The sequence below is a fragment of the Sturnira hondurensis genome, unplaced genomic scaffold (assembly GCF_014824575.4).
Source record: "Sturnira hondurensis isolate 20B ecotype Veracruz unplaced genomic scaffold, ASM1482457v3 Scaffold0017436, whole genome shotgun sequence".
In the NCBI taxonomy this organism is placed as follows: domain Eukaryota; kingdom Metazoa; phylum Chordata; class Mammalia; order Chiroptera; family Phyllostomidae; genus Sturnira; species Sturnira hondurensis.
The window spans coordinates 10,413,296-10,440,710 of NW_028090067.1; the positions used below are offsets into that span (position 1 = coordinate 10,413,296).

General features: G+C 45.5%; 1 protein-coding gene across 2 annotated transcripts in view; it reads left to right on the top strand.

Annotated features, from left to right (window-relative positions):
• Positions 1-25,172, top strand: part of TXNRD1 (thioredoxin reductase 1) — a 53,999-nt gene extending 28,827 nt beyond the window's left edge. For both annotated transcript variants that reach the window (XM_037068528.1, XM_037068527.1), the window contains 7 exons: positions 1,005-1,097; positions 2,067-2,143; positions 3,329-3,485; positions 6,742-6,849; positions 10,418-10,513; positions 12,987-13,121; positions 23,288-25,172. In XM_037068528.1, the coding sequence (XP_036924423.1) occupies positions 1,005-1,097; positions 2,067-2,143; positions 3,329-3,485; positions 6,742-6,849; positions 10,418-10,513; positions 12,987-13,121; positions 23,288-23,350 (729 nt within the window). In that variant the 3' untranslated portion in view covers positions 23,351-25,172. The remainder of the gene's footprint in view (positions 1-1,004; positions 1,098-2,066; positions 2,144-3,328; positions 3,486-6,741; positions 6,850-10,417; positions 10,514-12,986; positions 13,122-23,287) is intronic.
• The last annotated feature ends 2,243 nt before the right edge of the window (positions 25,173-27,415 follow it).

Below are 27,415 nucleotides of genomic sequence, written 5' to 3' on the forward strand. Positions count from 1 at the left end.
TTCATATATACCAGTGATATAAATAAGAATTCAAGACTAGGCTGATGTAAAATTTTTTTACAGTATAGTTAGTAGATATGCTTTATTATTCTGGCTTCCTTGAAAATAATTATCTAATTTTGTTATGTGGGATGGCCTTTTTTGCTCATTTAATCTTTGTTTGAATAGGCCAAATAATATGCCAAATTATACTGGAACTTGTATTGGGGCTTGTTAACTCCTATAAATGTTTGAAAGATAAGACTGACAGAATCAAACATTTTTTTAATCTCAGATTAATAGTTTCCATTCGTGCAGATAAGGATTCGTTATAGTTAAGGAATTTTAGCTGTCATTTTAAAAATTGCTCTGTGGGCCTGGCTGGTATAGCTCAGTGGATTGAGCACAGGCCTATGAACCAAAGGGTTGCAGGTTTGATTCCCAGTCAGAGCACATGCCTGGGTTGCAGGCCAGGTCCCCAGTGGGGGCCATGTGAGAGGCAACCACACATTGATGATTTTCTCCCTCTCTTTCTCCTTCTCTTCCCCTCTCTAAAAACAAACAAATAAATAAATAACCATTTAAAAAAATTGCTCTGTGGGTTAAGGTAGTTTCATTGCTTTGACCATGAATCTCTTAATGTGGGTGGAGCGTGGGGTCAGAATGACCTGGATTTAACACAGTTCTGCCAGTTCCATGCTCTACAGGGGATTAGAGGTTCTGGGTGACTTACCAGACAGTGAGTCATTGGTTTGATTTCAGGGATTATATATAGTCTGCTTCCTGGGGCTTTTCCCTTTTGCTTTTTCCTCTGACTTCTGCTTAAGAACGTGAAGCCACAAGAAAAGGGGATAATAAGAGAGTGACCGCATCCTGATGATGCTAAGGTGAGGGAGACGGGACGTAAAGGACCTTTGCGCCAGATTTGTGTTTTAACTTTGGATTAACCAGGTAGAAAGGGAGGGCATAATTATCTACCTCGATACAGGTGTTTGTTGTGAAGTAAAAGTTTATCACTCTTGTAGGTTGAACAAATTGAAGCAGGGACACCGGGCCGACTCAGGGTGGTAGCTCAGTCCACCAACAGTGACGAAATCATTGAAGGAGAGTACAATACGGTAAGGAAGGGAGCCGGGTCCGTACGTCATTACAAAGCAAGTCCTGTGCTTACCGGAAATTTTCTGGGTACTTAAAGATGGCTGTTGGCTGTTTGCAAGGTCATTGGTTCCGTTCCCATTCTAATTTGTGACATTATAATTTGTTGTACAGGGATAGCTTCAGATTTCTCCAGTGTGAACTTAAACTATCGTTTCTCAAATGGCTGTAAAAAAGCATCAGCATTTTTAAATGAGCTAGAATTTCTCTGGCCCATGTTCTTCCCTTTCAGTTCCCCAGCCCACCACTTTTAATATTTAAACTAAGTGAATTCATTCATACGCTGTGCTGTCTTTGTCTTTAATCTTGTGTCGGTTTATTAAGGAATTGTTTACTCCTTTTTTCTTTTTCTTTTTTCCTATATCAAATAGGATTTTTTTCTCTTCTTTTAAAATTTTAATTGTTGTTCAAGTACAGTTTTCTGCCCTTTACCCCCATCCCAGCCCACCCTCCAGCCCCCAGCCCTCCCCACCTCTCTCCCATCTCCACCGTAGTGCCCCCCCCGCCCCCACCCGCCCGTTGTTATTGTCCGTGTGTCTTCTATACCAGTTCCTTCAAATCCCTCTCCTCTCCCCTCTGGTCCCTGTCAGCCTGTTCTCAATTTCAATGTCTTTGGTTATATTTTGCTTGCCTGTTTGTTTTGTTGATTAGATTCCTGTTAAAGGTGAGATCATATGGTATTTGTCTTTCACCACCTGGCTTAAAACTCCCTTTTTCTTAGTAAGAAATGGAAAAGGATTTCTGCTATATCACATTTGAAGGTGTTTTTTTTTAAAGATTGAAATTGTTTAAACTCTTGCATCATTTTCTTAATGAAATATTTCTTTCCAGTTATGGATGAATCAGATTGGCTTAATAAGCAGAAAAAATAATGATTAAATGACTCACATAAAGACCTTTTTGTTAATAGTTACTGTATATTCATTTTTCAGGTATTACTGGCAATAGGAAGAGATTCTTGCACAAGAAAAATTGGCTTAGAAACCGTGGGGGTAAAGATAAATGAAAAGTAAGAACAAAGTCTTTCTTATATCTTACTAAATACTATTTTAGGCACTTCTAATATTGATTAATACTGAAGTTTTAGATTTTTAATGTTATTTTTATCATAGAGAATTCCCTTTTTAAGTTTAGAAAAAATATGTTGCCATTCACAGTATTTTCTTTTGGCTTTACTTTCATTTTTTTTTCTTTTCCAAATCTAAATGAGAGCCGCAGTGACTTGCTTTTTGTTTCTTTAATGCGTACAGAAAGAGATGCAGCCCCCAGTTAGTTGTAGGCATGCGCTTTTTCAGGCCACATTTAAAGCTACCTGGTTTTAGGATCACCAGAGTGGTCACATTTCTAGTGACGGTTGCAAGTATGAAAACTTTAATTTCTTCCAGTGCTTTAAAAGTTGAAGTCCTCTGGACTGTGCCCCTGCCCTGGGTGACTGAGACTCTGGCAGCTACTGTGGGGGCAGCTGTAAAGGCAGGTAAAGAAAGGAAAGAAATCTCGGATTTCTCACAGCTGGTAAAGGCACGCGGTGTGGGCAGCAGGCCCCCGGAGTCACGGCGAGCTCCTTGCAGGAATCAGTTGTTCAGGAGAAGAGTTTCTAGTCTTTCTGTGAGGATTATTTTTTCTTCCTCTTTCTTCATGACCTGCTAGCCCGTTTCCAGTTGCTTCTAAGGTTTAGATTTCATATGTCAGTAGCTAACATTTATTCTGTACCTACTGAATAGGTAGGTGAGCCATGGACTCTTGTGCTGAATGTTTTACAGGGATTCTCAGTCCTAACAACCCCTATGGTAATAGATGAGGGAGTCCTTTTTCTTCTTACTCCCATTCCCATTATTATTCCCATTTATAGGTGGGGAAATGAGGCTTAGAGATGGCAAATAGCTCTCCCAAGATCACAGAGGTAATAACAGACAGACCTGGTTCTTAGAATTTAGAATCCTTATTTTTAATCACTATGTTCTAGCTTTCCCATCCCAGTGTTTCTTAATAGTCTTCTTATTCCTTTAGTTTTCAAAACAGCAGGGAGAATTATCTCTGAGCTTTCATGTCCTCTGAGTTGTTTTGTTTTAGTAATACATTAGAACATTGCCTCAGCTAGAGTCACAGTTTGGGGCTTCTTGGGGATAAAGGGGATTTTGTTCTGCTTAATTAATAATGGTAATTAATGATGCTTTTTAACGGAATGGATTTGCAGGACTGGAAAAATACCTGTCACGGATGAAGAGCAGACCAACGTGCCTTACATTTATGCCATCGGTGACATACTGGAGGGGAAGCCGGAGCTCACCCCAGTGGCGATCCAGGCAGGCAGGTTGCTGGCTCAGAGGCTTTATGCAGGCTCCACTGTCAAGGTGAGTGTCATGGCTGCCACCCACTGCAACACTGTCTTTAATAACGCTCCCAGATCTCTGTCTAGGGACAGTTGGGAAGTTTTCCAGGCCTTGATTAATCTAGTTATTTTGATGATGGCATCCGAGATGTGCTTCATCAGCTGAATTCCAAACGGCATAGTGAAGGACGCTGTACCTTTGTGACTTTAGTAAGAAAACTGTCACTCTTGGAATCACACTAAGAATAAAATGATCTTGATTAAACACATTTCAGCACTGTTGTGTTTCATATACTCATAACAGTTGCATTTTCTATCAATTTTATTATTACCAAGTTAAGGAATCTTTTCCTGGCACCTGTGGAGGCTGTGTGAAAGGGCTTGGGGACCTAGGTAATAATGTCGATGTGCAGAGCTGCGTACACCGATATTCAGGCTTAATTTCCCTGTTGTTTCTAAAAATATGTCTTCAGCTCCCGGAATGTTGAATATGTTTAATTAATATTTTAATGTGGTTTTTTAAAGTCAGTGTAGGAAGTTGAAACTCCTAGGTGTGTTTCACAAGACCGGTTATTAAATGCATGTCTGCTCATGATGATTTCTTTGGCTTTTGTTTTCTTTTTTTAAAAGTTTATTATAACTGAGGTGTCAGGGGTGAGAGCGGAGAATGGAGAATGACTGCTGATGGGTGTAGAGTTTCTTTTGTGGATGGTGGAATTTTCTGGATTATATTGTGATAATAGTTGCATAACTTTGTGACTATACAGAAAAACCATTGACTTGGAAACTTTGAAAAGGTGAATTTTGTGGTATGTGAATCATATCTAAAATTCTAAGAAAGGGAAGGAGAGAGGGAGGGATGAAAAGAAGGGAGGAAGGACACTCTAGGACCCAGAGAGTGCTCAAGGAAGAAGCAAACATGCAATGGGGTGTGGAGAGGGCTTCCCGTGGCTAAAAAATAAGGTTATTTTACCTTCATTTTTTTGGAAGATATTTTTACTGAATATAAAGTTCTAGATTTATGGTGTTAGTTTAAATATTTTAATAATTTACCTATTGTCTTGTGGTTGCATAGATTATGAAGAAAATGAACTTTTTTATCTTTGTTTCTCTTAAGATTTTTAAATTATTTTTTAGCAATTTGATTATTGCATGTCTTGGTATGCTTTTCTTTATAATTATTCTGCTTGTGGTTTGTCCAAGACTCTTGGATTTATCTGCTTATAGTTTTCATCAAATTTAAAAAATTTTCAGTCATTCAGCTATTTTTTTTCTGTTCTCCCCTTTTTAAATTTTCCCTTAGCTTCTGATTATTGAGTGTTGGTCCACTCAGTACTGTCCCGTGGGTCTCTGATGCTTTGCTCTGGTGTCCCTTCCCCACCCTCCACCAGGCCCTGCCCCATCTCAGTGCTTCATTTTCTTAGAGAACCGATTGTGATGACTTCAAGTACACTGATTTTTTTTCCTCTGCACTGTCTTGGGCTGTTAATCCCAATTTGTGTAGTTGGTGCTTTAAATTTTTTTTCATTTATTTAAAATAAATTTTCCTGTTTTTTTTCTCCTTCAGCAGGTGGTTTTCCTTTACCTTGTTGAATAGACAGAACAAATTTATAATAGCTCTTGTAATGTCGTCTGCTAATTCCATCATCTCTTTTTCAGTGTCTGTTTCTATTGATTTTTGTTATGGCATTGGTTCGCCTGGACCTCTCATGTCCTGATACTGCTGGATGGATGCAGATATTGTACATTTTACTGTACATTTCACATTGTTCAGTGCTGGCTGTTGTTGAGTTGCTTTGTACAGGGTTGGACTTCGTTCTACAGCCTTTTAAGTTACCTAGGATTAGTTTTATCCCTTTGTAACTTACTTTTAAGCTTCTTTTGGGTCTGGCAACAGCAACCTGTCATCTAGAGACCATTTAGTTTCGCTGCTAAATTGATGCCCTTTGGTGGTCTTCACTCTATTCCTCTTACGTGATGAATTCTTTCTACGCTGGCCATGGGAACAGGAAGCGTTTCCAGTCCTGCTAGAGCTCTGGTCGTTGGGGGCCCACTGCTCTCCAGTGGCTCTTCCCGCACTCTTGAGTACTCTCCTCTGGCACATCTGGGGAACTCAGCCCAAACCTCCCGAGGACCTCACTGCCAATCTCAAGAGTTCTCCGTGTGCAGCGTCTGCCCTGTCGCTGTTGTCCAGTGTTTAGAAGGTGTTACGTCATACTTGTCTGGCTTCCTAGTTGTTTAATGCAGGGAGGTAAATTTGGCCCATAATATACCATTATAGCTGTAAGCAGATGTCTGCCTTTACTTTTGAATCAGAATTCCAAAGGTTTATGTTCTTAGAGGGGAAGGATCATATTTATTATTTCTAGACGGAGGCACATTTAAAGATCTCCCCCTACTGTTTTAGAGAGTAAGAATTCAGTTTCTCATATTTTAAATGCAGAATAACCCCCCTCTATGGGCAAATGTGCCTGGGTAGGTTTTTGCCAATTAGCATTTACAGACATACTTTGCATTTACATCATAACAGTTTTCTCAATTTGCATCAGCATATTAAAGGCTCTGAGAAATCTGGTGGTTGAGAAACCTATTTATTTGCTTAATACAGCATTTTACAACATCTTGGACTTCAGCATCCCTTTGTCATCTGTGCCTATTTACATAAAACAGGCTTTGGAAATAGTCAGAATCATTAACTTTTGTGTTTTTATGGTTTTCATTTCATTTTAATAGCTGCATAGTATTACACTGCGTGTATATACTATAGAACCACTTCCTTATTTGCATTTTAAAGCTACTCCAATGTTGCTGCTATTGAACAGAACTACAGCATTGCTCAGTTAATGCATGCCACTGTTCCTATATATTAAGTTACTATAGATGTCTAAGAGTGAGATTATGGGGCCAGAAGTTATAAAATATTTTTATGACTCTTAACACGTATTACCTAATTAATTCTTCAGATATTTGTTGGTTTCTGACACCAATAACGGGACCAGCAGCTTTGGGTACACTCATATTATTTTTGGCTGCTTTATTAAAAGGAGAGCAAGTTAACGTCTTTGTAGTTAACATCACGTGAATCGTTTCTTCATGAGTTCAAACCTCTGCTGAAACTTCATCGCATTCCTTCACGGTTCTTGCGTAGCAGATTTCTGTCTGGGAGTGTGACTTCCATACTTTTGGTGGAAATTTGTTGGTCTGCTTTCCTCCCCTAATTGTGAACCCCTCTTGAGTTACAATTTCTCTTCTCTTAACTCTTGCCCATTTTGAAACAGTGCGACTATGACAACGTTCCTACCACTGTGTTCACTCCTTTGGAATATGGTGCTTGTGGCCTCTCTGAAGAGAAAGCTGTGGAGAAATTTGGGGAAGAAAATATTGAGGTAAGTTCTCTTTACCCCTGTGTTAAGTTACTACCACTGGCTTTTCAAAATTAAAAATCATTTCAGGCACACAGAAAAGGACAAAAATAGTACTAAGGACTTTTGTACACCCCTTATCCAGATTTATGTGCTATTAACATTTGCCCATTTATTTTTTACACTTCATAGTCTCTCTCTGTTTCTCAGTATCTGTGTGTATTTTTTTCCAGAACCAATTGCAAGTAAGTTGAATGCCCATTTACTCCTAAATATTTCAGTATGTATTTCCTATGAACAAGGACATTTTCTTATTAAACCACAGGATAGTTATCATGTTTAGGAAACTTAATATATTCATATAATACATTTATCTGATCTACCTTCCATTTTTCTATGTCATCAGTTGACCCAATAATACTACTTTTTAGAACCACTTTTACTGGTTTAGTTTTTTTTTTAAATTAAAACAATATTGTTAGAAATAAGAAAAACAGGGGAAACTACAAAGAAAAAAATTACAGTTAATTACATTTCTACTGTTCTATTAGGTATTTTCCTCGCTACCGTTATCATCTAATTTATATTAATTATACCACTCACCTTTTATCATCTACTTAAGGAAAATGCACACAAAGTACATTATTTTCATATACGCAAATAATGCTACACAACGTGACTGCTGCTTTTTAAATCATTTGGGAAAAAGTTTTTAGCAGAACCTTCTCAAAGACCAGGTTTTAGGATGTGAGTTTATTTTAAATCTCTTACCACCCTTTGTCTGTATTATGAAGCGTGTAGTAGCTTGGTCTGTTACTGACACATTATTCACTTTTCTTGATTCTAAAAATAATAAACCTCATTATAGGAAGTTTGACAAATTAAGAAAACATAAAAAGAAATTTTAATTCATGAAGTGATAGTTGCTAATTAATATTTTGGCATATTCTTGTCTCTAAATAATTTTGTGCATTTCTATATGTTGTATGATGTATAATTTTATGTAGGTGCATATGCCTTAAATGGTTGTAAAAGTGTGATTAAGTTATGTGCAGTTTTCGGTCCTACTTTACAGTTAATATTAGGTCATAAGCATTTCCCCCTGAACACACCATTTTTAAAATGACTTGTGTAATATCCTTTTAGGGATGCTCTATAATAATTTGTTATGCCATTCTTTATTAGGCTGTGTACAGTTTTTCACTATTAATAGAAGGATGAGCTTCTTCATTATCCCTTATCTGTTTCTCTGATTATTTTCTGAGAATTATTTTCTGTGGAGTATTTTATTATTATAGGATAATATATAGTATTTTATATTACAGGAGTAATTATTCTATCAAGAAGTATTTAGATTTTAAGGTTCTTACTATATACTCCATTTCTTTCTCTTTTTAAAAAGATTTTATTTATTTATTTTTAGAGAGAAGGGAAGGGAAGGAGAAAGAGGGAGAGAAACATCAATGTGTGGTTGCCTCTCACGAGCCCCCCACTGGGGACCTGGCCCACAACCCAGGCATGTGCCCTGACTGGGAATGGAACTGGTGACCCTTTGGTTTCCAGCCCACGCCCAGTCCACTGAGCTATACCAGCCAGGGCTATTCCATTTCTTGACAGACCATCTTTGGGCTTTGTTTTATTAAAATTTGCATTTTTTATTGTAAGAGTTGAAATTTTTATTATAAAAGTTGAAATTTTGAAAAATGTAAGGGAAGTAGGAAACAGTTACTCATAGAGTTATATTTGTTAACAGTAATTGTTAGTAATTGGGTATAATATTTTTTATCTTTTTTTGTATAATTGTTGTAATGACTATGATACTATACATTCAATTTAGTAACCCATATTTTAAGGAAAAATCATATCATTTTATAATATAAAAGAACACTTACTATAATCTACATAATCCGTATGTTTTTAAAAGGCAGCCAACTATATACAATATGTTTTGAATTGAGGCCAGCAGTTGGAGAAAATAAATCTCTTTAGTCCTCCAGAACTTAAGTTTGTGAGGCCTCAGCGAGGCTGTGTCCTTCCATTGGCCCTCCCTCCCTCCCTCCTTCGCCGCCTCCCTTCAGTACTTTCCGTGAATAATGCCGGAGAAGGAGATGCCTTGGGAAGCAAGGTGATTAGGTAATTGCTATCATTGCTGCTGGCACTTTACTTGTTTCCTGCCCAAAGTGGTCATTCCTCTCTGGTCACAAGATAGTGTTGGTTTTCGTCATTTTTTAATCCATATGTTAATGCATGACAGCAAGTGATGACATGGCTCCTTTGTCTCCTTCGCCTGCTGCCTGTGGTTATGACTTAGGGTTTCTTCTTTGCAGCCCGACGTGTAGGTAAGGGATGAGCATATAGCAACAGGTCTGACAGTCCTACTTATTCCATGAATTTTATTGGTGGTTTGTGTGGGGTTTTTTAAATTTTAGTTTTCAGTTACAGCTGACATTCAGTATGGTTTTGTATTAGTTTCTGGTGTATGGCATAGTGCTTAAACAATTACATAATTCACAAAGTGATCCCCCAAGAAGTCTGATATGCACCCGGCCCCATACGTGCTTGTTACAACACTGTGGACACTTTCTGTGCTGCACTTTCCACCCCCGTGACCGTTTTGTGACCACCCATCCGTGTTCCTCAACCCCTGCATCTTTGTCACCAGCTCCCGAACGCCTCCCCTCTGGCAACCATTGGTTTGCTCTCTGCGTCTGTGAGTCTGTTTCTGTGAATGTTATTGTTTAGTGGGGGCAGCTTTTCTCCCAAGTCCCCCTGTCCACCATGGATGAAAGTAAACACTACCAAGACATGATCTGCTTGGGGCGGAGAGGTGGCTGATCCCTCAAAAGGGAAGGGCCTCGAGCCCCTTACTCCAGGGGCTTTTACTGGGTTGTAGTACACAGGAATACAGGGCGGCAAGGATCAAACAGTAGAGAACATTTCAAAGAAATCCGAGGGCTTAGTCTGAGTCAGAGTCTGTCAGGAAGGGGGTTTTGCAGAAACTTTGGGAGACATACTCATTTCCTGCTCAGACCCTTAACATATGAGTGAAAGCACTCTTAGCAGAGCAGGTTTCACAGGTTTTTCAGGAAGTCTTTGTGTTGCCAGATTTCCCCCCTCCCCATCAGGTATTCAAGCTTAAATGGATTAGAGCCAGGAAGTGCTTCTCCCAGAGGACCTGGGGACTCGGGCTGTGTCACATAACCGGGGGGCACGGGTCTATTGCTCACTCTTTGTTCCAGCCCCCTGAGTCCTTACATGATGGCCTCTGAAGTGATGGAGTCTGGCTTAGGTTGCCCCTCTCTCTCTGAGGACACTTACCCGCCACGGACTTCCGACCATTCTTTGGGGCAGGGAGAGGAAACTGAGACAGCATTTGCTACCAGAGACAAGCTTTGTCTCCTTCGGCTTGAATTCCGGAGGTCGCTCACTCATCCTTAGCCATGGGGGGTGGTTACAATTCCTGAAACCAGGCAGAGCGCTCCCCAACAAAAGTCTGATTACCAAAGAGCCTCCACTGGCTTTGTGCCACGGCTGGTGTTGGACAGGCGTGCTTCTGAAGATGGTAGGTCTGATTGTGCTCTTACCTTCTTAGGTTTACCACAGTTACTTTTGGCCGTTGGAGTGGACGGTTCCATCAAGAGATAGCAACAAATGCTACGCAAAGATAGTCTGCAATACGAAAGACAATGTAAGTACGGTTCTCATTTAATCCTCTCAACTGACTTCATTTTGCTTTTAGTACGAGGCTTTGTTTTGATCACACAATGCACCTTGTGTTCCCTCACCGTTTTACCCGCCAGTCCTCCCGGAGCACACGCATGCCAGGGCAGGGGCCACGGCAGTGCGCTGGCCGCCCCTCTGCTTCGCTGCACAGAGCCCCGCACGAAGTGGACAGGCACTTAATGTGCTGGGCAAAGGGACCGGAGGGACGACTTAGGAACTGTGTGTGTGTGTGCCAGGGAACCGATGAAGTCACTGATCATCTAAAAATAATGACAAAACAAAAAAGAGCAGGAGCAGTGGAAGTTTATGCCCTAAAGCAGCCGGCACAAGTGAGAAAGCAGTAAACTGATGAGAGTCAGGGACATGTGGAGTTGTTGTGTACGTGTGTATGGGTTCATGGGTTGCTGCTGGTATGTTCCCTGACCGGAGATCAAACTCACAACCTGGGCACATTGGAGTGCCGTTTCTAACCAACTGAGCTGCCTGGCCAAGGCTTAATTGGGTTATGATTTAAGGTTTTATTGCTTGCTGCTACATGTATGTACCATTGATAGGTACCTGTGAGTAAACTCCTTGACCTTACAGTTTATTTCCATACTGACAAAGCACTCGTATAAATCATTGGTTTTCGAGCTTTTCTGACTGCTGCGTCTCATTTTGTATTGTAACCCCAGACACACGCATGTCCGTACACATGCTCTGTGGGGTTCATTAAATCTCCTGAGAACTGGTATTTTTAACTTGGCTGGGATCTTACTTTAAGAAAAATGCCCTCTAAAAATATAAATGATGCTAAAGAATCCATATGTTAACAGCCTAACAAACTTACAATTTTGTGTCTCAGATTTGAATATAATTAAGCCATATGTCCAATTTAGAAGCTATTGCTCTAGACAGTAACACAGCAGCGTGTTGCTCTTTGCAGAATCCAGGGTTCTAGGAAAACCTGGGTCCTCTGTGGAAAAAGGTTGTTATATATACATTTAAGAAATGAATATACTGGGATAACCCGTAATGAACTGTATAGAGTTGACAGAAACCATTTTAGATGTTTTTTTTCTTTTAGACAAATTCTATTAAAAGTTTACTTGTGTGAGTATATGTTAGATGGGGATGTTAGCTATGTTAAATATGTGTTAGGTACGTTAAAAAATTGTGCCAGGGCATGTATTAGTTAGTGGCAGGGCTGGAATTCAAACTTGCACAAGGCAGACTCCATGCTGTTTACCCTCACCCCATGTCCTTTGTAGTCCTGGGTCCTCTGCCACTCCTTTCTTCCCTGCCCCGGAGGCAACAGCCTTGAACTTGGAGTGTCTCGTCTGTTCATGTTTTATCCATGAACTTTATACGTTGTGGTTTGAGTGGTATTCTCAGTTAAATAGAGGCTTGCAGCTTGTTTTTTTTTTAAGATTTTATTTATTTATTTTAGAGAGGGGAAAGGAGGGAGAAAGAGAGAAATATCAACATGTAATTGCCTCCCGTGCAAATCAAACCAGCAACCCTTTGATTCACAGGCTGGCACTCAATCCAATGAGCCACACCGGCTAGAGATGTTTTTAATCTCATTTTTTGAGATCTATTCATGTTATTACCTGTACATGTAGATATTTTAAGACCTAGAATAGGCTTTGTGTATCCATACACTCAACCCCTGATTGTCAGGATGAGTACCATCAGTCCAACATGGAACATATTACAGTGCTTTGGCGACAGAATGACTTACTTGATTGCTCTCCACAGAGGGAGGGAACCTTAGGTAAGGCCCTGCACCTACAGCCTGCCTGGCCACATCTGGTACCGGGAGACTGGGCACTAGACAGCCTAGCTCAGTCAGAGTTGGCTCTGAAAATCTGAACAGTGCAACGGATTTTTCTGCTCTTGGCAGAGTTTGTCCCGAGTCTGGGACTTAGAATTTATCGAAAATAATTTCTACACAGGTATTTCAGAGTTGCCAAACATTTTTCTATTGCTTTCAAAAACATTTTCATATGGGAAGGGGCTTAAGTTTAATCTATCCCCAAAACCTGAGTTAAAATGACTTTTGGTTTGATTGAGTGCCCTTAAATGTTTCAGCTATCACAGACAGTCTGGAAGTTCAAAACAGTAGAGGAGAGGAGGACACAGTTGCCCTTTGAAAACGTTTCTCAGAGCATTGTGATGCTTCTGAAGTTGCAGACAGTTTTGCTTTTAATGTTGCCCCTCACCATCACTCGTGGCCAGCTCTTGTCCCTTCCTTCTTGCTCCATGTGACCTCACTCTGTGTATGGGCCTGTGTTGGAGTTATCTTTAGCCTAAGTAGCTTTTAGCATTAAGCAATAGTACGAGTATGTCTTTGGCCATTTCTCAGTGCGGTTTTTAGAATGGACTGGGAAAATACTCTAGGCCCTTAAGGGGAAAAAAATGTCAGTGTAACTGTGTCACTTAATTTTCTGTCTTAGGAACGTGTTGTGGGCTTCCACGTACTGGGTCCAAACGCTGGAGAAGTCACGCAAGGCTTTGCGGCCGCGATCAAGTGTGGACTGACCAAACAGCAGCTGGACAGCACCATCGGAATCCACCCCGTCTGTGCGGAGGTGGGTCGCCTCCGCTTGCAGAGCGCTGCATGCCGTCCCCGGCTTGCAGGTGGCAGACCTGGGGCACTGCAGCTGGTGCTCTCCCTGCCGCCCTCTGGCTGCTCCTGCCCCTCCTTGCAGCTTGTCAGTGAATGCGAGCACCTCAGAACAACGCCTTGTCTCTAGAAAACCCGTATTTTCCTCTTTCGGGTGGGTATTACTGTTGTGCTGCTGAACTTGGTAAAAGCCATGAGAGTGCTTGATAGCGATGTGCCTTAAATCTTGTACTCACCGTGTCTTCTGAATTATTTTCATGGCTGTCGGCTAATACTGCCATTCACCCCCAGAAAGATCTGCAGTACTAGTTATCTCAGGGCCACCTGGAGGCTGAACGATACGTGTGCTTCTTTAGCTTTAGGTCTCAGAGAATGAGATTGGAGAATGATGCTTTCAAAAGATTTGACAGGTGACAGTAGAACCAGAAATTGACTCCTCCGGGCCTCTGGGTGTCAGTGTTTCCTCGTGCTTGTCAGTGACTATTCAGGAGTTGCATGTCGCAGTGTCTCTGCCGGAGAACTTGGTGAAGCCTGGGAAGAGCTGTCGCATCCCAGCTTAAGTGTGGAGATGAAAGTGGAGATGGTTGTCTGGCCACCACCGCCAGTGGTCTTTGTGGTCTGCCTTGTGCTTACACACACACACACACACACACACTCCTGCCAGAGCTCACTCGGCAGGCTGCCAACTCGTCATCTCCGTTCCTGGTTGCCCTTACATAACTGGACTCTTTGCTGATTAGGAGAGGCCAGCGTCAAGACCTGACTTTCTTCCTTTTGTGTTGCTGTGTTATGGGTAGTGGCCTCTAAACTATTGTGTGCCTATCGGAGATGGTCGCATGAAACACTAATGTGGTCAGGGACTAGGGCATCATTCATTCACAGAAAACTGCTGTCTTGTGAACTAAAGCTAAGATTCAGAAATTATAACCTGAAAATTGGAAAGAGTTTAGATTAATGTTCTTAAAGGATGTGCTGTGATAATATCTTTTATTCAGTGTAATGACTGAGACAGTTACTCTCAGCCTAGGGAAAGAGCCAATTAACTTCTTTTTTCTTTCTCTTTTTTTTTCTGAAAATACTTTTAATGAGCTTGCTCATTTTCTAGGGCTACTGTAAAAAAGTACCACAAACTGGGTGGCTCACACCAACAGACTCACTCTCCCACAGCCCTGGGGGCCGAAGTCTGACCTGCAGGGCCACGCTCCCTCCAGACGGCCAGGGGAGCGCCCTTTCTGCCCCCTCGAGCTTTTCGTGGTTGCTGGCAGTCTTTGGTGTTCTTTCACCTACTAATGTATCACTCCCGTTTCTGACCCCGTCTTCACATGGCCTTATCTTCCTTGTGTCTGTGTCAGTGTTCCTCTTACTAGAAAGTCATCAGTCGTTGGATAAGAGCCCACCCTAATCCATTACAACCTCACCTTTACCTGGTTACACCTGCAAGGACCCTATTTCCAGATCAGGTTACGTTGACAGATTCTGGGGCTTTGGACTTGAACATGTCCTTCTGGGGGACTTAGTTCAACCCACAACAAGAATATATTTAAAAATCTTGATGCCAGTCCAAGATACTGAAAAGCTACCATAGTCATCTCCAAGGTGAATGAAAAACTTAACTTTCCAGTTTACATATGAGTGTCTGATTTCTTGGTCTGAATTCTGCTTTCGCTGGGCTGGTTAGAAGACTGCCAAGGGCTTGGCTCCTTCCACCCCCCGGGGCAGTGACCGTCGTGTTGTGATGATACAGGCAGCGGTGAGCCGGCTGCATCTGGCAGGGCGGCCGACAGCCGGGCAGAGGTGCAGCCAAGAGCCAGGGCGTCTTCCGGAAGCCCTGCCTGCACGTAGGCCAGGCAGGTGCCTGTTCCCCGTGGGCTACCTGGCTCATTTGGGAGCCCCTTTTTTAACCATTTGCTTCTGTGCATCTCCATCTGTTGGTTCTCTCTCAGGACTTTGAAGCTCAGAAGCTAAGTCCCACTGCTTTGATAGGGCTTTCCACAACCTCCTCTTTTTCCCAAGCTGGTGGGTGATTAACGAGATAAAACCTTGGGCACTGTCTCACTGTGAATGCTTTTGTTGTGCAGCGATGTGCGTAGCCCTGTGCTGGGCCCTCGGAATGCAGCAGGGATCTGAGACACAGTTACGAGCAGGGAGGCAGATGATCAAGTGCCCGTCACAGTTCAGCGCATGGGCCCTAGGACAGAGTGATAGTGTCAGGTGCTGTTTGGGGTGGGGATGTCAGGGCAGGGTCGTTGCCTAAGCCTGGAAGAATGTGCTGGTGTTGGCCAGTCACAAGGAACACCAAATAAAAAGCCTTGGTGGGGGCAAGGGTGGCTTGTTCAGCTGCTGAAAGTCCCTCAGGACTGCTGTAGCTTGAAAAGCTTAGAGAGAAGTTGAAAAAAAAAACAACAAACAAACCACATACCGTATTTTTCAGACCATAAGACGCACCTAGGTTTTAGAGGGGGGGAAATAGAAAAATTTTTGAAGCAAAAAATGTGCTAAAATATTTAATAACATAATATTTCACCCGTGTAAATGTAAACAATTCAACAGCAGCGTTAACAACCATTATTCCTCTGAAACGGGGGGGAGGTCGTCTTATAGTTTGAAAAACACAGTATGTACACACATGCACATGCACACACAAGAAGTAAGGGGAAGGTCATGCATGGCCTTGTGAACCAGGGTGCAGGGTATTTTGACTTTATCCTGAGGCATTGGGATTCAGCCGAGAGAAGCTTAAAGTGGGGCAGTAACATGGTCAGCTGGGACATGGAGGAAAATCACTCTTGCTCACTAGGAAATGGACTGAAGGAGGCCTGTCGAGAGGCACGAGGGATGGCCCGAACTGGGTGCCGGCCGTGGAGATTGAGATGCCCTGGTACATTGAAACAGGAGCTAGAGTTGATCATGGTGGCCACTTGGGAAATGTGGGCAGGGAAGAACTGAGAGTGATTCCTATTTGTGGCCTGAAGCAGGGGCAGCGGCAGAAAGAGCAGGTGGGAGGGGAAGCCCCGAGAGTGGCACTGGTGTCGGTGACGGCCGCTGTGTGTGTCTGGGGCTCTGCACCGTGTGTGTTCACTTGTCCGGTCCTTAGAAGATGCCCACAAGACAGGTGGCGTACCTCTCCGTTTCACAGAGTGGGACAGAGGGGCTGAGGGCCTCGCCCGCAGTTACCAGCTTAGAAGTGGCAACCTGGGATTCCAACCCAGGCGGTCTGGCCCCCAAGGTGCACGGTGTACAGATGATACTCCATTTCCACAAACTTTTCTATAATAGTCGACATCGAATTAAAGACTGGAAATGACTTATGGGTGGCACCGTGAGCATAAGGAGACACAGACCTGGGTTGTCATCTCACTCAGCAGTTTCTTTTTGGTGAACCTGGAGGTGTCACCCAGCTTTTCAGGAGCTTGGTTTCACATGAAATAAAGCAGCGGTAAGAGCTAACTCAGAGGGCTGGTGAGCAGTTACGCGGGAAGTGGATGTGTCTTGGAGAGTTCCTGGCGTGTGACAGGTGTTTGGTGACTGTCTGAGTCTGTTGGTCGGGTTTCCCCAGGGTATTTCATTATGGGTGTGGCTTCACTTAGGTCATTATTACAATATTTTTAAGGGGGTAGGGAGGGATGTGTATTTTGAAAAAGCACCTCTGGATTTGTTTTAAGCCCCTGGTTATGAACTACTTGCTTAGAAACTAGATTTTGAAAAAACAAAGGCTTCTGACCCCTGGTGGTGGAAATCTTTTTCAAGCTGCTTGGTCAAGGGCAAGGGAAGTTTGGTGGGTAGGGGATTTTAGGAACTCGCCTCTCTGTGCTCAATGCTGGGTTCTGACGTGGACTTGCTGCTGGAGGCACCGTGTTCTCAGGTCGGGCCGTGTACCGAGTGGGGGTGCTGGGCACGAGGCCGCCCACGGAGTGCTCCTAGTCCACGCTGAGTTGGGGATGGAGCTGGAGCAAGGGGTAGAAGCTTGAAGAGTAATTTGACAGTGGCTGATCTAATCATCAAAAATCCAGTTTTAATTTCTAGGGCTTTTAGACTTATTTTCCAAATACATTTTTATCAAATTTCACAAGTGTCAGCCCATTGGATGGATGAGAAATAGTAATAATTTAAGGTCCCGAGCACAGCTTTAGAGTGTTCAGAACCAGTCCCGGCGCCCAGGCCTGCTGGGTGGTGGGCAGAATGAAACCCTGAGTGACGTCTTCCATCCGTTTCTTTAAGGTAACTCGGGCAGTTGGGCAGCCTTTGGTTTGGAAGGTTAACTACTTAGGAAAGTCGACAGGTTCTTCAGTCGAGACTTGGCCCTTGGAGGCAAAATCCTTTCTGAAGGGTTTCTTTCCAGAATTGCTCTAACAGGAGGGGGACCCTGCTCGTTTTGACTGAAAGCCCGTGGTGTCAATATGTTAGACTGGGAACATCAGCAATGCATCAGTGTTGCTCAGTGTGAGGGTGGTGTGGTGGTAGTTTGTGCTGGACAGCCGAGCAGCAGTAATTGAGTGGGAAACCAACTGCACATCATTTGTAGTAGTAATTTCAACTAATCAAGTTTATTTGTAGGGGAAATATAATAGCTGAAAGGAAAGAACATTAGAAAAGGCCCCTGTAAAATGTCTTTAAGTGAATTTCAGTGCCCACCATCAAATATTTTTTTTTAAGATTTTATTTATTTATTTTTAGAGAGAGGGGAAGGGAAGGAGAAAGAGAGAAAGAAACATCAATGTGTGGTTGCCTACTGCGTGCCCCGTGCTGGCACCTGGCCCACAACCCATGCGTGTGCCCCAACCGGGAATTGAACTGGCGACCCTCTGCTTCACTGGCCTGCTCTCAATCAATCCACTGAGCCACACCAGCCAGGGCTACGTGCTTTGTTTTAATAGTCAACATAATCCCAGTCTAGAGTGAGGGGATCTCGTGAGGCTTGGAGGTGTTGGGGCCAGATGAAGCCTGCAGCAGCGTTTGACCCGAGTGTGTGTGTGTGTGTGTGTGTGTGTTTGATTTGATTTATTTATTTTTAGAGCGAGGGGAAGGGAGGGAGAAAGAAGGAGAGGAACATCAGTGTGTGGTCTCCTCGCAAGTGCCCCTCTTCTAGGGACCTGGCCTGCAACCCAGGCACATGCCCTGACTGGGATGGGAACCAGCGACCCTTGACCCTTTGTTGATGTTCTGTGTGTTGGATAGAAAAGCATGAAGGGACAGCCTCTATTCTCATTTTGTAAAATGGTGTTCTTAGGGAAATTATAAAGCAGCTGTGCGCAAATAAAATCTTTGTAAAAATTGGCCCCACTGGCTTTTTCATGTACACTGCTCAACACTGGCAGTATATTGACTTCTCCATCTTTTAAACATAAATCAGAATAAGAAAAATTGATAAGAACTTTTTTGTTATCTAGTTGCATGTTTGGTATGTTTCAGTTTCTATCCAAACCTGCCACAAGTTCTATCTCTAAATGAATTCCTGAGAAAGAAAACTTAGGCTGGCAAATTCACTTGCCTGAAATTTGTTTGAATACATTCCCAGGCCCTTTATCTTCCTTCCATTATAAAAATGGAAAACACAGGGTGTTTGATGCTGTTTCAGTTGCCCACGACGCCATCATCCTGGCGCAGCTCTTTTCGTCGTTGAGTGTTCTGTCCTCTTCCCGAGCCACACATTTCCTAATCAAAGGAACCTCGTCGCTTTTCCCAAGAGCTGTACTGGTGTCCAGTGTCATCGGCATTGAATGTAAGAATGCTAATGAAAATATTCCAAACTCCAGTACAAAATTTTGTGCATTAAGTATAAAAGGGGAGCTGGCTTATTTCACAAGGGGGATTTTCACGTATCTTAGCTAACAAGGATGAAATCTTTCTCATGATTCTTTGTTTGGGTATGAATTGTTAATAGTTTCTTCCGGCTTCGTGTTTTAAGTGCTTTCCCCGCACTGGCCGTTGTTACCTGGGTCTGAGTTGTTGAGGTGCCGATGACACGCTGGTGTAGAAGGAAGGGGAAGAGCTTCGTCCCTGGTTTGAGGCCACCGCGGACCAAGGGTTTTTCCTCAGTGTTGTTCCTCCTTTGCACAACAGTATTTTCCCTTCTGTGCAAAAGTATTTTTGATGGGAATACCTGCCGTTTCAGTCTGTGTAAGTCAGAGTGGCCTTGCTTGTGTGCGTGTGTGCTCTTTTCCCTCTTCATAATAAAAGCCAGGGGACCAGACGTTTCTCGGGAACCAAAGGGGCAGCTCACTAAAGAACACATCTAGGTGCTCGGGGCGTCAACAAGGGCACAGGCTCTCTGTGAGTCCACGCAGGGTGCGCCCAGGTGAGCCGAGGCGCCCAGTCTCAGTGGGACACTTAATGGCCTCGGAAGGGTGGTCCGTGTAGGTAGGGTGGGGCCGATCAACTTGGCAGAATCTTACTGGTGTTGCCGCCCAGCCCACTCTGTGCGGCCAGAATGGTTTGGATTAAAGTTCCAGTTGTACTCAGAGACCAAATATGTTTCTAAGTTTCATCTGTTGAACACAAGCCTTTTTGTGCCTTCATGACTAGGCAGTGTAGGTGGACCATTTGGGTGGTGGTTTGGTTTTGGTTTGCTTTGCCTGTAAAAGCAGCCGTTTACTCCTTGCCGGTGCTGCCTGGTCACCTTGGGTGAGCTGCAGCCCAGCCTCTGTGCATCTTCCCTGCAGGGCAGGTGGCAGAGGTGGGGGAGGGAGGAAAGCATGACTGGCGTTAGGAGTAATGCGTGCCACTTCCGCACACAGGCCTTTGGCCAGAGCAACCCAGCCCCCAGGTCTGTGTCCCAACAGGGTGGGGGTGTGCAGTGTGTGGTCCACACGAAAGGTGGTCACAGTGGGTGAAAATGCTGAAAATTCCACAGTGGCCAGTCGCAATCGTGAGGACCTGAGCTGCCAGTGTTAGCACAAAGAGCCACCAAATTTAACAGATAAGTGAGACATGTGACTTAACAGTGGATTACCTATCATAGTAACGAAGATGGAAAAACTAATAAACCCATTCCAGGTGTGTGGCCTGGGCATCCAAGCAGTGGTGATGCCGTTCACTGAGAGGAATGGTACTGGGGGAAGGTGGAGGGTTCCGTGCCGGGTGTTTCCAGTTTGCAGTGTCATCCACGCAGAGGTGTCAGTTAGGTCTCACTGGTGTGTAGCCCGGGAGAGACACGTGGCTGGAGAGACGGCAGATTCATCTGCCTGAAGAGAGACTGTTGACTGAACGAGGCCACTGACTTAGGAGGCATCTGAGACGGGGAGCTGAGGCTGCAGCCCTGGGCAGTGCTTTCTGGCTTTGCAATGTCCTGCACGCGTGGACAGTGGCAGTATTTGTGCAGCACATTTGGGTGGCTGAGGGCTCCAGCCAGCCAGCCCAGGGCCTCTGACTACTGCTGGGGCCGAGGAATCGGTGTTGCAGGGGACCTCCATGCGGTGGCTGAGGACCAGTCACAAAGGGAAGAAGAAGAGGAAGGAGCTGTGAAAGGTGGTAGGTGAGGTCGATGGCTGCAGAGAGGCCGTGTGAAGTGGAGGCTTCGGGGCGTCCTCTGGGGGTGGTGAGAGTTACTGGTGAACTGCAGGAGGGCGTTCCCATGGAATGGGGGGGTGGAGCGAGATTTCAGTGACCTGGGGAGTAAAAATTGACTGTGAATGCCAAACAGCTTACCATTTGGCTGAAAGAGGACGAGAGATTGGTAATATAGGTGATCTTCAGTTTGAGGGAGGATTGTGTTTCGATAAATACAGTCTGGGGATGGCCACTGGAAAAAGCAAGGCTAAGGATGAAAAGGTGGGGGGGCGGGTATGTGAAACAAGAACTTGGGGGGGCGGGATCCAAAGCCCAGCCTGGCAGGAGGGGGGACATTCTCGCCCTGAGTCATGAAGGAAGGAGGGGTTCATAAGAGAGGTGGGTGCTGAGCACCGGGCAGGCGACGATGACTCTGTTCCCGTTTGGAGGGAAAGGCGTCGTCCCTTGTTACCATCGCTCTCGGCTGGAAGAACTTTCTTGAACATTGTTGGTTGTGTGTGTTCGCAAGTAACAAAATCAGTCAACTTTTGCTTGTCTGAAAATGTGTTTATTTTGCTGTCTTCATGGAAGTATTTGTTGAAGTATTTTTAGGTTGATGGGGTTTCTTGTTCCTTTCAGCATTTCGAATCTGCACCAGGTACCTGGGTTTCGTCGTAGGGACCATTAATGTCCCAGTGGCTCATCTGATCTTTTGGAGGCTTGTTATAAGCTCTGGTAGGGCAATCTAGAGTAGCTTTACTCCAGGACTAGTAATGCTTAGCCCTCTGCCTAGGCACGACTTTCTGGGGTCTCCAGTGTTTGCCCCAGGTGCTCAGGGAGGCCTCTGGACTGCAGCTCGTGAGAACTGGGACTTCTCCTAGTCCCAGCTGGGTGCTGGTGGTTGTTCAGTGTACAGCCCTGGGGCCGTGGTTTCTCTCCTGGCCCCGTGAGGTCCTGCCCCCTAGACCTGTGCAGCCTGGTGTTCAGCCAGAGGTGACGGACCTCATGCAGCTTTCTGGAGCTCTTTTTCTGGGTAGCACCTCCCTTGTCCGGGGAATTAAGCCCCCCCAAATCCTAGCTGCCTCAGCCTCCCCAGTGTCCACTCTTGCCTCCTTGTCACCAAGACATCTGTGCTCCCCTTGGGCTCCTCCCCCTGGGGCTTGTGGGTGCCTCTGGGTAGACGGCCAGGCCTGTGGAAGCTTCGCTTATTTGTTTTTCCTCTACGGGAGTCACAGCCCCACTGCCTGTTGTTTGGTGTCTGAAATAATTATTTCATATGTTTTGTCTAGTTTTTGGTCGTTTTAGCGGAGACAGTTGGTTTGGTACCAATTACTCCATTAGGCCAGGAATAAAAATCTGTTTCTAGAGAGAGAAATGCTATTTCTTTGTATGTTTCTTATTTGGTGAAACTGGGAAGATAAACAGCTGAGGGGGAGGGTTGCGACACCAGTGTCACACGACAGATCCTCACGTGGCTTGCAGACAACCTGTGTAACAACCAGTCGCTTGGGACTCTTGCTAAAAATGAGATCCCTCAGACCTACCGCAGGTCCGTCAAATTTGCATAATCCCTGTGTATTTTAATCAGTATGAATAGGCTTTGTTCACGAAAGTTTGAGGACCGTTGTTTTATATATAGGCCATCGTGCGCTGTAGCAAGTTAAAGCTGCCTAAATGTTATTAATAAAGGGCCTGAACCCACAAGCACCAAATGTTTGCAAGGATGTGAGATGAGAACTCGTCGGTCACTGCAAATGAGAGTGACGCTTGGTCAGGCACCTTGGAAATCCAGTCACGTGGAAAGGGCACCTACCCTCCAACCCAGCAATTGCGCCTCTAGCTCTGGGCGCAAGGAGACTCCTGGATGCCACAGAGCATGTTGCAGTCAGCGCAGTGCAGTATAGCCAGGACGGCCAGGCAAAGGAGCCTGGACAAGCGATTGTGGTGCATTCGCTGCTTGAATGATTTGGGTACTGCAGCACACGCATATACGGTATCCTGTGGTAACTGAAAGCTACTCAGTGAAAGATGGGAGAGTTAGAAGAGGATTTCCGTGTGGATAGGTTATAGAAATAGTGTGAGCCAGGAGAGCAGGCAGCAGAAGAGGACGGCACCATCTGCCATGTTCGTGTAAAGTTTTAAAAAAGCTACAAAGGGAAGCAGGAGGGACTCCGTAGGAGTGTGACCCGCCCCCATTGGTGGGGGGTGGGGAGGGAGCGGCCAGGCAGCGGCACCCGTGGGCCTCTGACCACGCTCACAGGGCTCCCCGGGCCGGCAGGCACGTGGGTGTTGTAACAGTGCACTTCATACCCCTCTGCAGGTCCAGAATACCTCCCCGTGCGCTTTTTTTAGAGAACAGATGAGCGAGCGACTTGGGTAACTTGTTTCAGTCACCCTCGTGACAAGATAGTTTGACGTTAGATATAACCTAAATATTTGTTCTCTTTTGCTTTGGTTTTAAAACGTTTTCCCCCTTTTACCCTCTGGGGAAGTTGAGGCTATCCTTGGTCATGTTACTTCTCTGTTTTTTTCATTTCGGTAAACACCGCACTCCTTGGCTGGTATGAACGGTGCGACCTGAACTGCTTCCTCCCTGGTGACCCATTTGCCTGGGTGTCTGAAAATCTTGTGCTTCTCCTCCCACAGATATTCACGACTCTGTCGGTGACCAAGCGCTCTGGGGGCAGCATCCTGCAGGCCGGCTGCTGAGGTTAAGCCCCAGTGTGGGTGCTGCTGCCAAGACTCCATTCCACTGGTGTTTCCTTGCCCACATCCAAGGTGAAGTTGTCAGGAAGGGTCTTGGGCTCTGACACCTGTGTGTCCTGTGCTCACATCACCCAAGGCCCCCTTGGATCTCCTGGGTAGGAAGCGGTGAATGGAAGGCAAGCAGCGTCACACTGGGGTCACCACAATGGACCGGAAACTGACCTTCGACAGTGCATCGGAGATGCGTCCATGAAGTCACTGGCCCCAAGCCCACGCGGTGGGCAGTGATGGAACAACTGGCGAAGCAGTTTCCGCGTGTCTCTTCCTCTGCAGGTTTTCTTACTCTCTTTGTCAGGCTCCTAGTGCCCGTTATTGTTTTCTGTTTTCTCCAAGGTGTTAATGAGACTAGAGATGAGAGGTGTGAGCACTCGAGACTTGTCCAAAGCCAGTCATGGCTCGAGTGTGCACAACGGGTGCCTCGCTGCTTGAGAGGCACGATTCGGCGCTCTCCACGGCTCGTGATAGGCTCGTCCCACGAACGCAGGTGTTCTGTTCTACTCGACTGACCTGTCTAGCATCGTCTCCCCTAATAAGTTACATTTCCAGCAAGTAATGTATGATTGACGGGCCAGATTTGTCTGAGTGCTATGTCGCTGGTTGTTACCAGTTTCCGTTCTGTTTAGGGAAGGAAAAGGCCTGTTGGAGGCAATGGCCCACTGCGTGAACTCAGCAGTCTGGTATGATTTCCATCATCATTCATCTCGGAGGCAGACATACACCTTCAATGTGAAAAACAGTAAATGTCTTCAGTTTATTGCATGCTGGTCTGAGTGAGCTGAAACACTTAACACTTGCTTAAAACCATGTTTCAGTAACTTTAGCTTTAAGCTAAAAACAGAGAATATCATCACTTTATTTTTCATGTGTATTATGTATCTGTCTCTCCCTAAGAACTACATTTATAGGGAAACCTTTCTACACTTACGATTTGACTCTTTTGTGATAATTACTCTTTTGAGGAAGTTGCTAATATCGTAAGTTATTATTATTTTTGAACACAGGTGGATGTGAAGGATTTTTGTTTAAAAACCAAACGGTTTTGCTGTCTCCCGTTGAGTGCATGACTGCACAGGTGGGGTTTTGGCGGAAGTGTTTACCCTCCACTTCCATTCCACCTTGTCCCTGCGGGGAGGCGTCGCCCCCGCAGTCAGAGGTTGCTGCGTGAGTGTTGGAGGGCGGCGTTCGGGCCGTCTTCTCGCTGCGCGCGTTGGGTTTTACACGTGCCGTGGACGCCAGGCCTCCCACCAGCGGGTCTCGTGGCTCCTTTTTCATTCCCTCCCCTCTCGTGTCCCCTGGCTGCAACACCGAGTAGTAGATTCAAAGTGCATTTCTCGGTCACCTCAGGGAACCCGGGCTTCTGCCTGGCACTCCGTCCGCAGAGCACCCGACCCGTCCCACGGGCTCTGCCTCACACCCTCATCCCACCAGCATGTATGACAAAGACGCGAGAAGGAATGGTGGTGAGGGGAATCGAGGCAGTTGCCTGTGTTGTTTTATTTATTTTTTGAAATTTGTTTTGCCTCCAAGTCTGTCGATCTCTGAAATGAGAGCAGCAGGCAGTGTGAGACAATGGTGCCGAATCGTGTGGTTCTCTCTGCTTCGTGGAGTGGAGGGTTCTGCCCCTGCAGCAAGGATCCTGCTTTATGGCCTTGCCTGGTTTTGATTCTGTAATTGCCCAATGTATCAAAACATACTAAGTTCCATGTTTTTTTGTTATAATTCTTAAAAAAAAACACTGTGAACCATTAAAAGTTATTGACACTCACCTTGTGTGCCTTCTTGCTGAAGGGTGGTCTTGGGGTCCTTAGCGCGAGCTTTGGTATCAGTGGTCATGAGAAACGGCTGCTGGGTAAGCGGCAGTGATGCTGGGCTCTGGGGCCTGGCCGGCAAGCTGCCGTTATGGTTCCGGTTTTCAGCTCGTCCCCTTTGACCTGTCAGTCCTGGTCTCTGTGGTGGCAGACCCACCCCACCCCGCTCCCGGTCACTCGGGGTCCCAGCACTTTGCACGTCCATGGCTGCCCATTTCTGTTACTGAGCGAAGAGACAGGAAAGAAATGACAGAGTGCTTGCATCCAAGACACAGTGGATTCAAAGTGAATAATAAACACTGGTGGTTAATTTATGTGTCACCTTGACTGGGTGGGGGATGCCCAGATACTTGGTAAACACGACTTCCGGTTTCTCTGTGGGTGTTCCTGAATGAAACGCACGCTTGAATCCCAGAGATCTCCAGGGTGGCTTGCCCCGCCCCATGTGGGCGGGCCTCATCCGTCATCACTGAGGCAGAAGGAGGGGACCACAGCAACCCGGGGAGGGAAGGTGGTGTCTTGGGTTGAGGCCGCAGCAGCGTATGTGATGGATAAGCCTATTCTGACATTCGGTGACGGAAGAACCAATAGCACTTAGCACTAGATTGGNACTTGGTAAACACGACTTCCGGTTTCTCTGTGGGTGTTCCTGAATGAAACGCACGCTTGAATCCCAGAGATCTCCAGGGTGGCTTGCCCCGCCCCATGTGGGCGGGCCTCATCCGTCATCACTGAGGCAGAAGGAGGGGACCACAGCAACCCGGGGAGGGAAGGTGGTGTCTTGGGTTGAGGCCTCAGCAGCGTATGTGATGGATAAGCCCTATTCTGACATTCGGTGACAGAAGAACCAATAGCACCTAGCACTAGATTGGATGTGGGGTGGGAGAGAGCGGCCACAACCTTTAGGGCTTCGGTGGCAGGAAGGATTAGGCAGGGGTGTCATTGCACAGAGATGGGGAACTGGGAGGAGGAGCAGGTGTGAGCCCCGCCTTTGAGATAGCTGGAAGACCCCAGAGCAGAGATGGTGAGTAGGAGGTGGGCACAGTGGGATTGCAGTTTAGGATGGAGAGTTAAATGTCAGGTCAGCCCAGAGGGGATCTTTCAAGTCCTCAGAGAGCTGAGGCCCCCAGGGCGTGAGCCCAGGTAGAAGTGAGATCCCCCAGAAACCAGTAGCTGCCCCCCAGAAGAACAGAACAAGGCCAGAGGAGCTCGCAGGTCTCTCTCAATTTTTTTTTTGATGAAGAATGGCATGCTTTATATCTATAAACATGGCAGGGAAAGGACATTCTAGACAGACAACCACACAAGACATGGAAACAAGGTGAAGGTGGAGCGGTGAGGTGTAAGCAGCCCACGGAAGGCTCCAAACAGCAGGCCAGTGCTCTCCGGTGTCATCCTGGGGCTGTGGGGACCCTGGAAGGTGCCGGACTGCAGGCTGGGACTGGGGAGGAGAGAGAGGCATGCACACACAGAACCAGCCTCACACGACTCGGAGTGGAATTCTGCACCCTGGACGCCCTACCTCTCCGTTCCCAGCCCTGTGTGCCTGAGGGACAGCTGGGTGGGGAGTGGGTTAGTGTCCTACCCTATTCCAGACAGAGCCAACACAGGTTTGAATCACAGCTTTGCTACATCTTGGCCAGCTTATCCATGTCTGACCTCGCTCTGCCTCAGTTTTCTCATCTGTAAAATGGGAATATTCATTGTCCCTTCCTAGGGTTAAATGAGTTGAAACACGTGAAGTGCTTTGAACATGACTTTGCTATGCAGACAGTAAGCATATGGTAAAATTTGACTTCTTATGACACAGTTTGGTCAGAGTAGAGAGTGGGAAGGAGACAAAGTCAAAGGCAATTGCACGTCAGAGCAAGAAAGAAAGGAGGCCTGAAAAGGGGCGGTTGTCATGGAGACATGAGGTGAGGAATATGACCGAGAGAAGTAAGACCAGTGGGGCTTGACAGCGCCCGCTCCTTCCACACTTCCGTGTAAAATCTCTGTAATGTCCCTGGACTTGTTCTGAGAGCTGGGTTGAGTGGCAAGCAAGGGAAAGCCTAGCTTTCAAAAAGACTCGGGGGCAAGAGGGGAAATGCAATAATAACATAAGTCAATGCCCACCTTGCAGAGTTGCTGTGAGGGCCCCATGAGTCGGTACCCAGGTAAAATTACTCAGAATCGTGGCTGGCACCGAGACGGTGTGGGG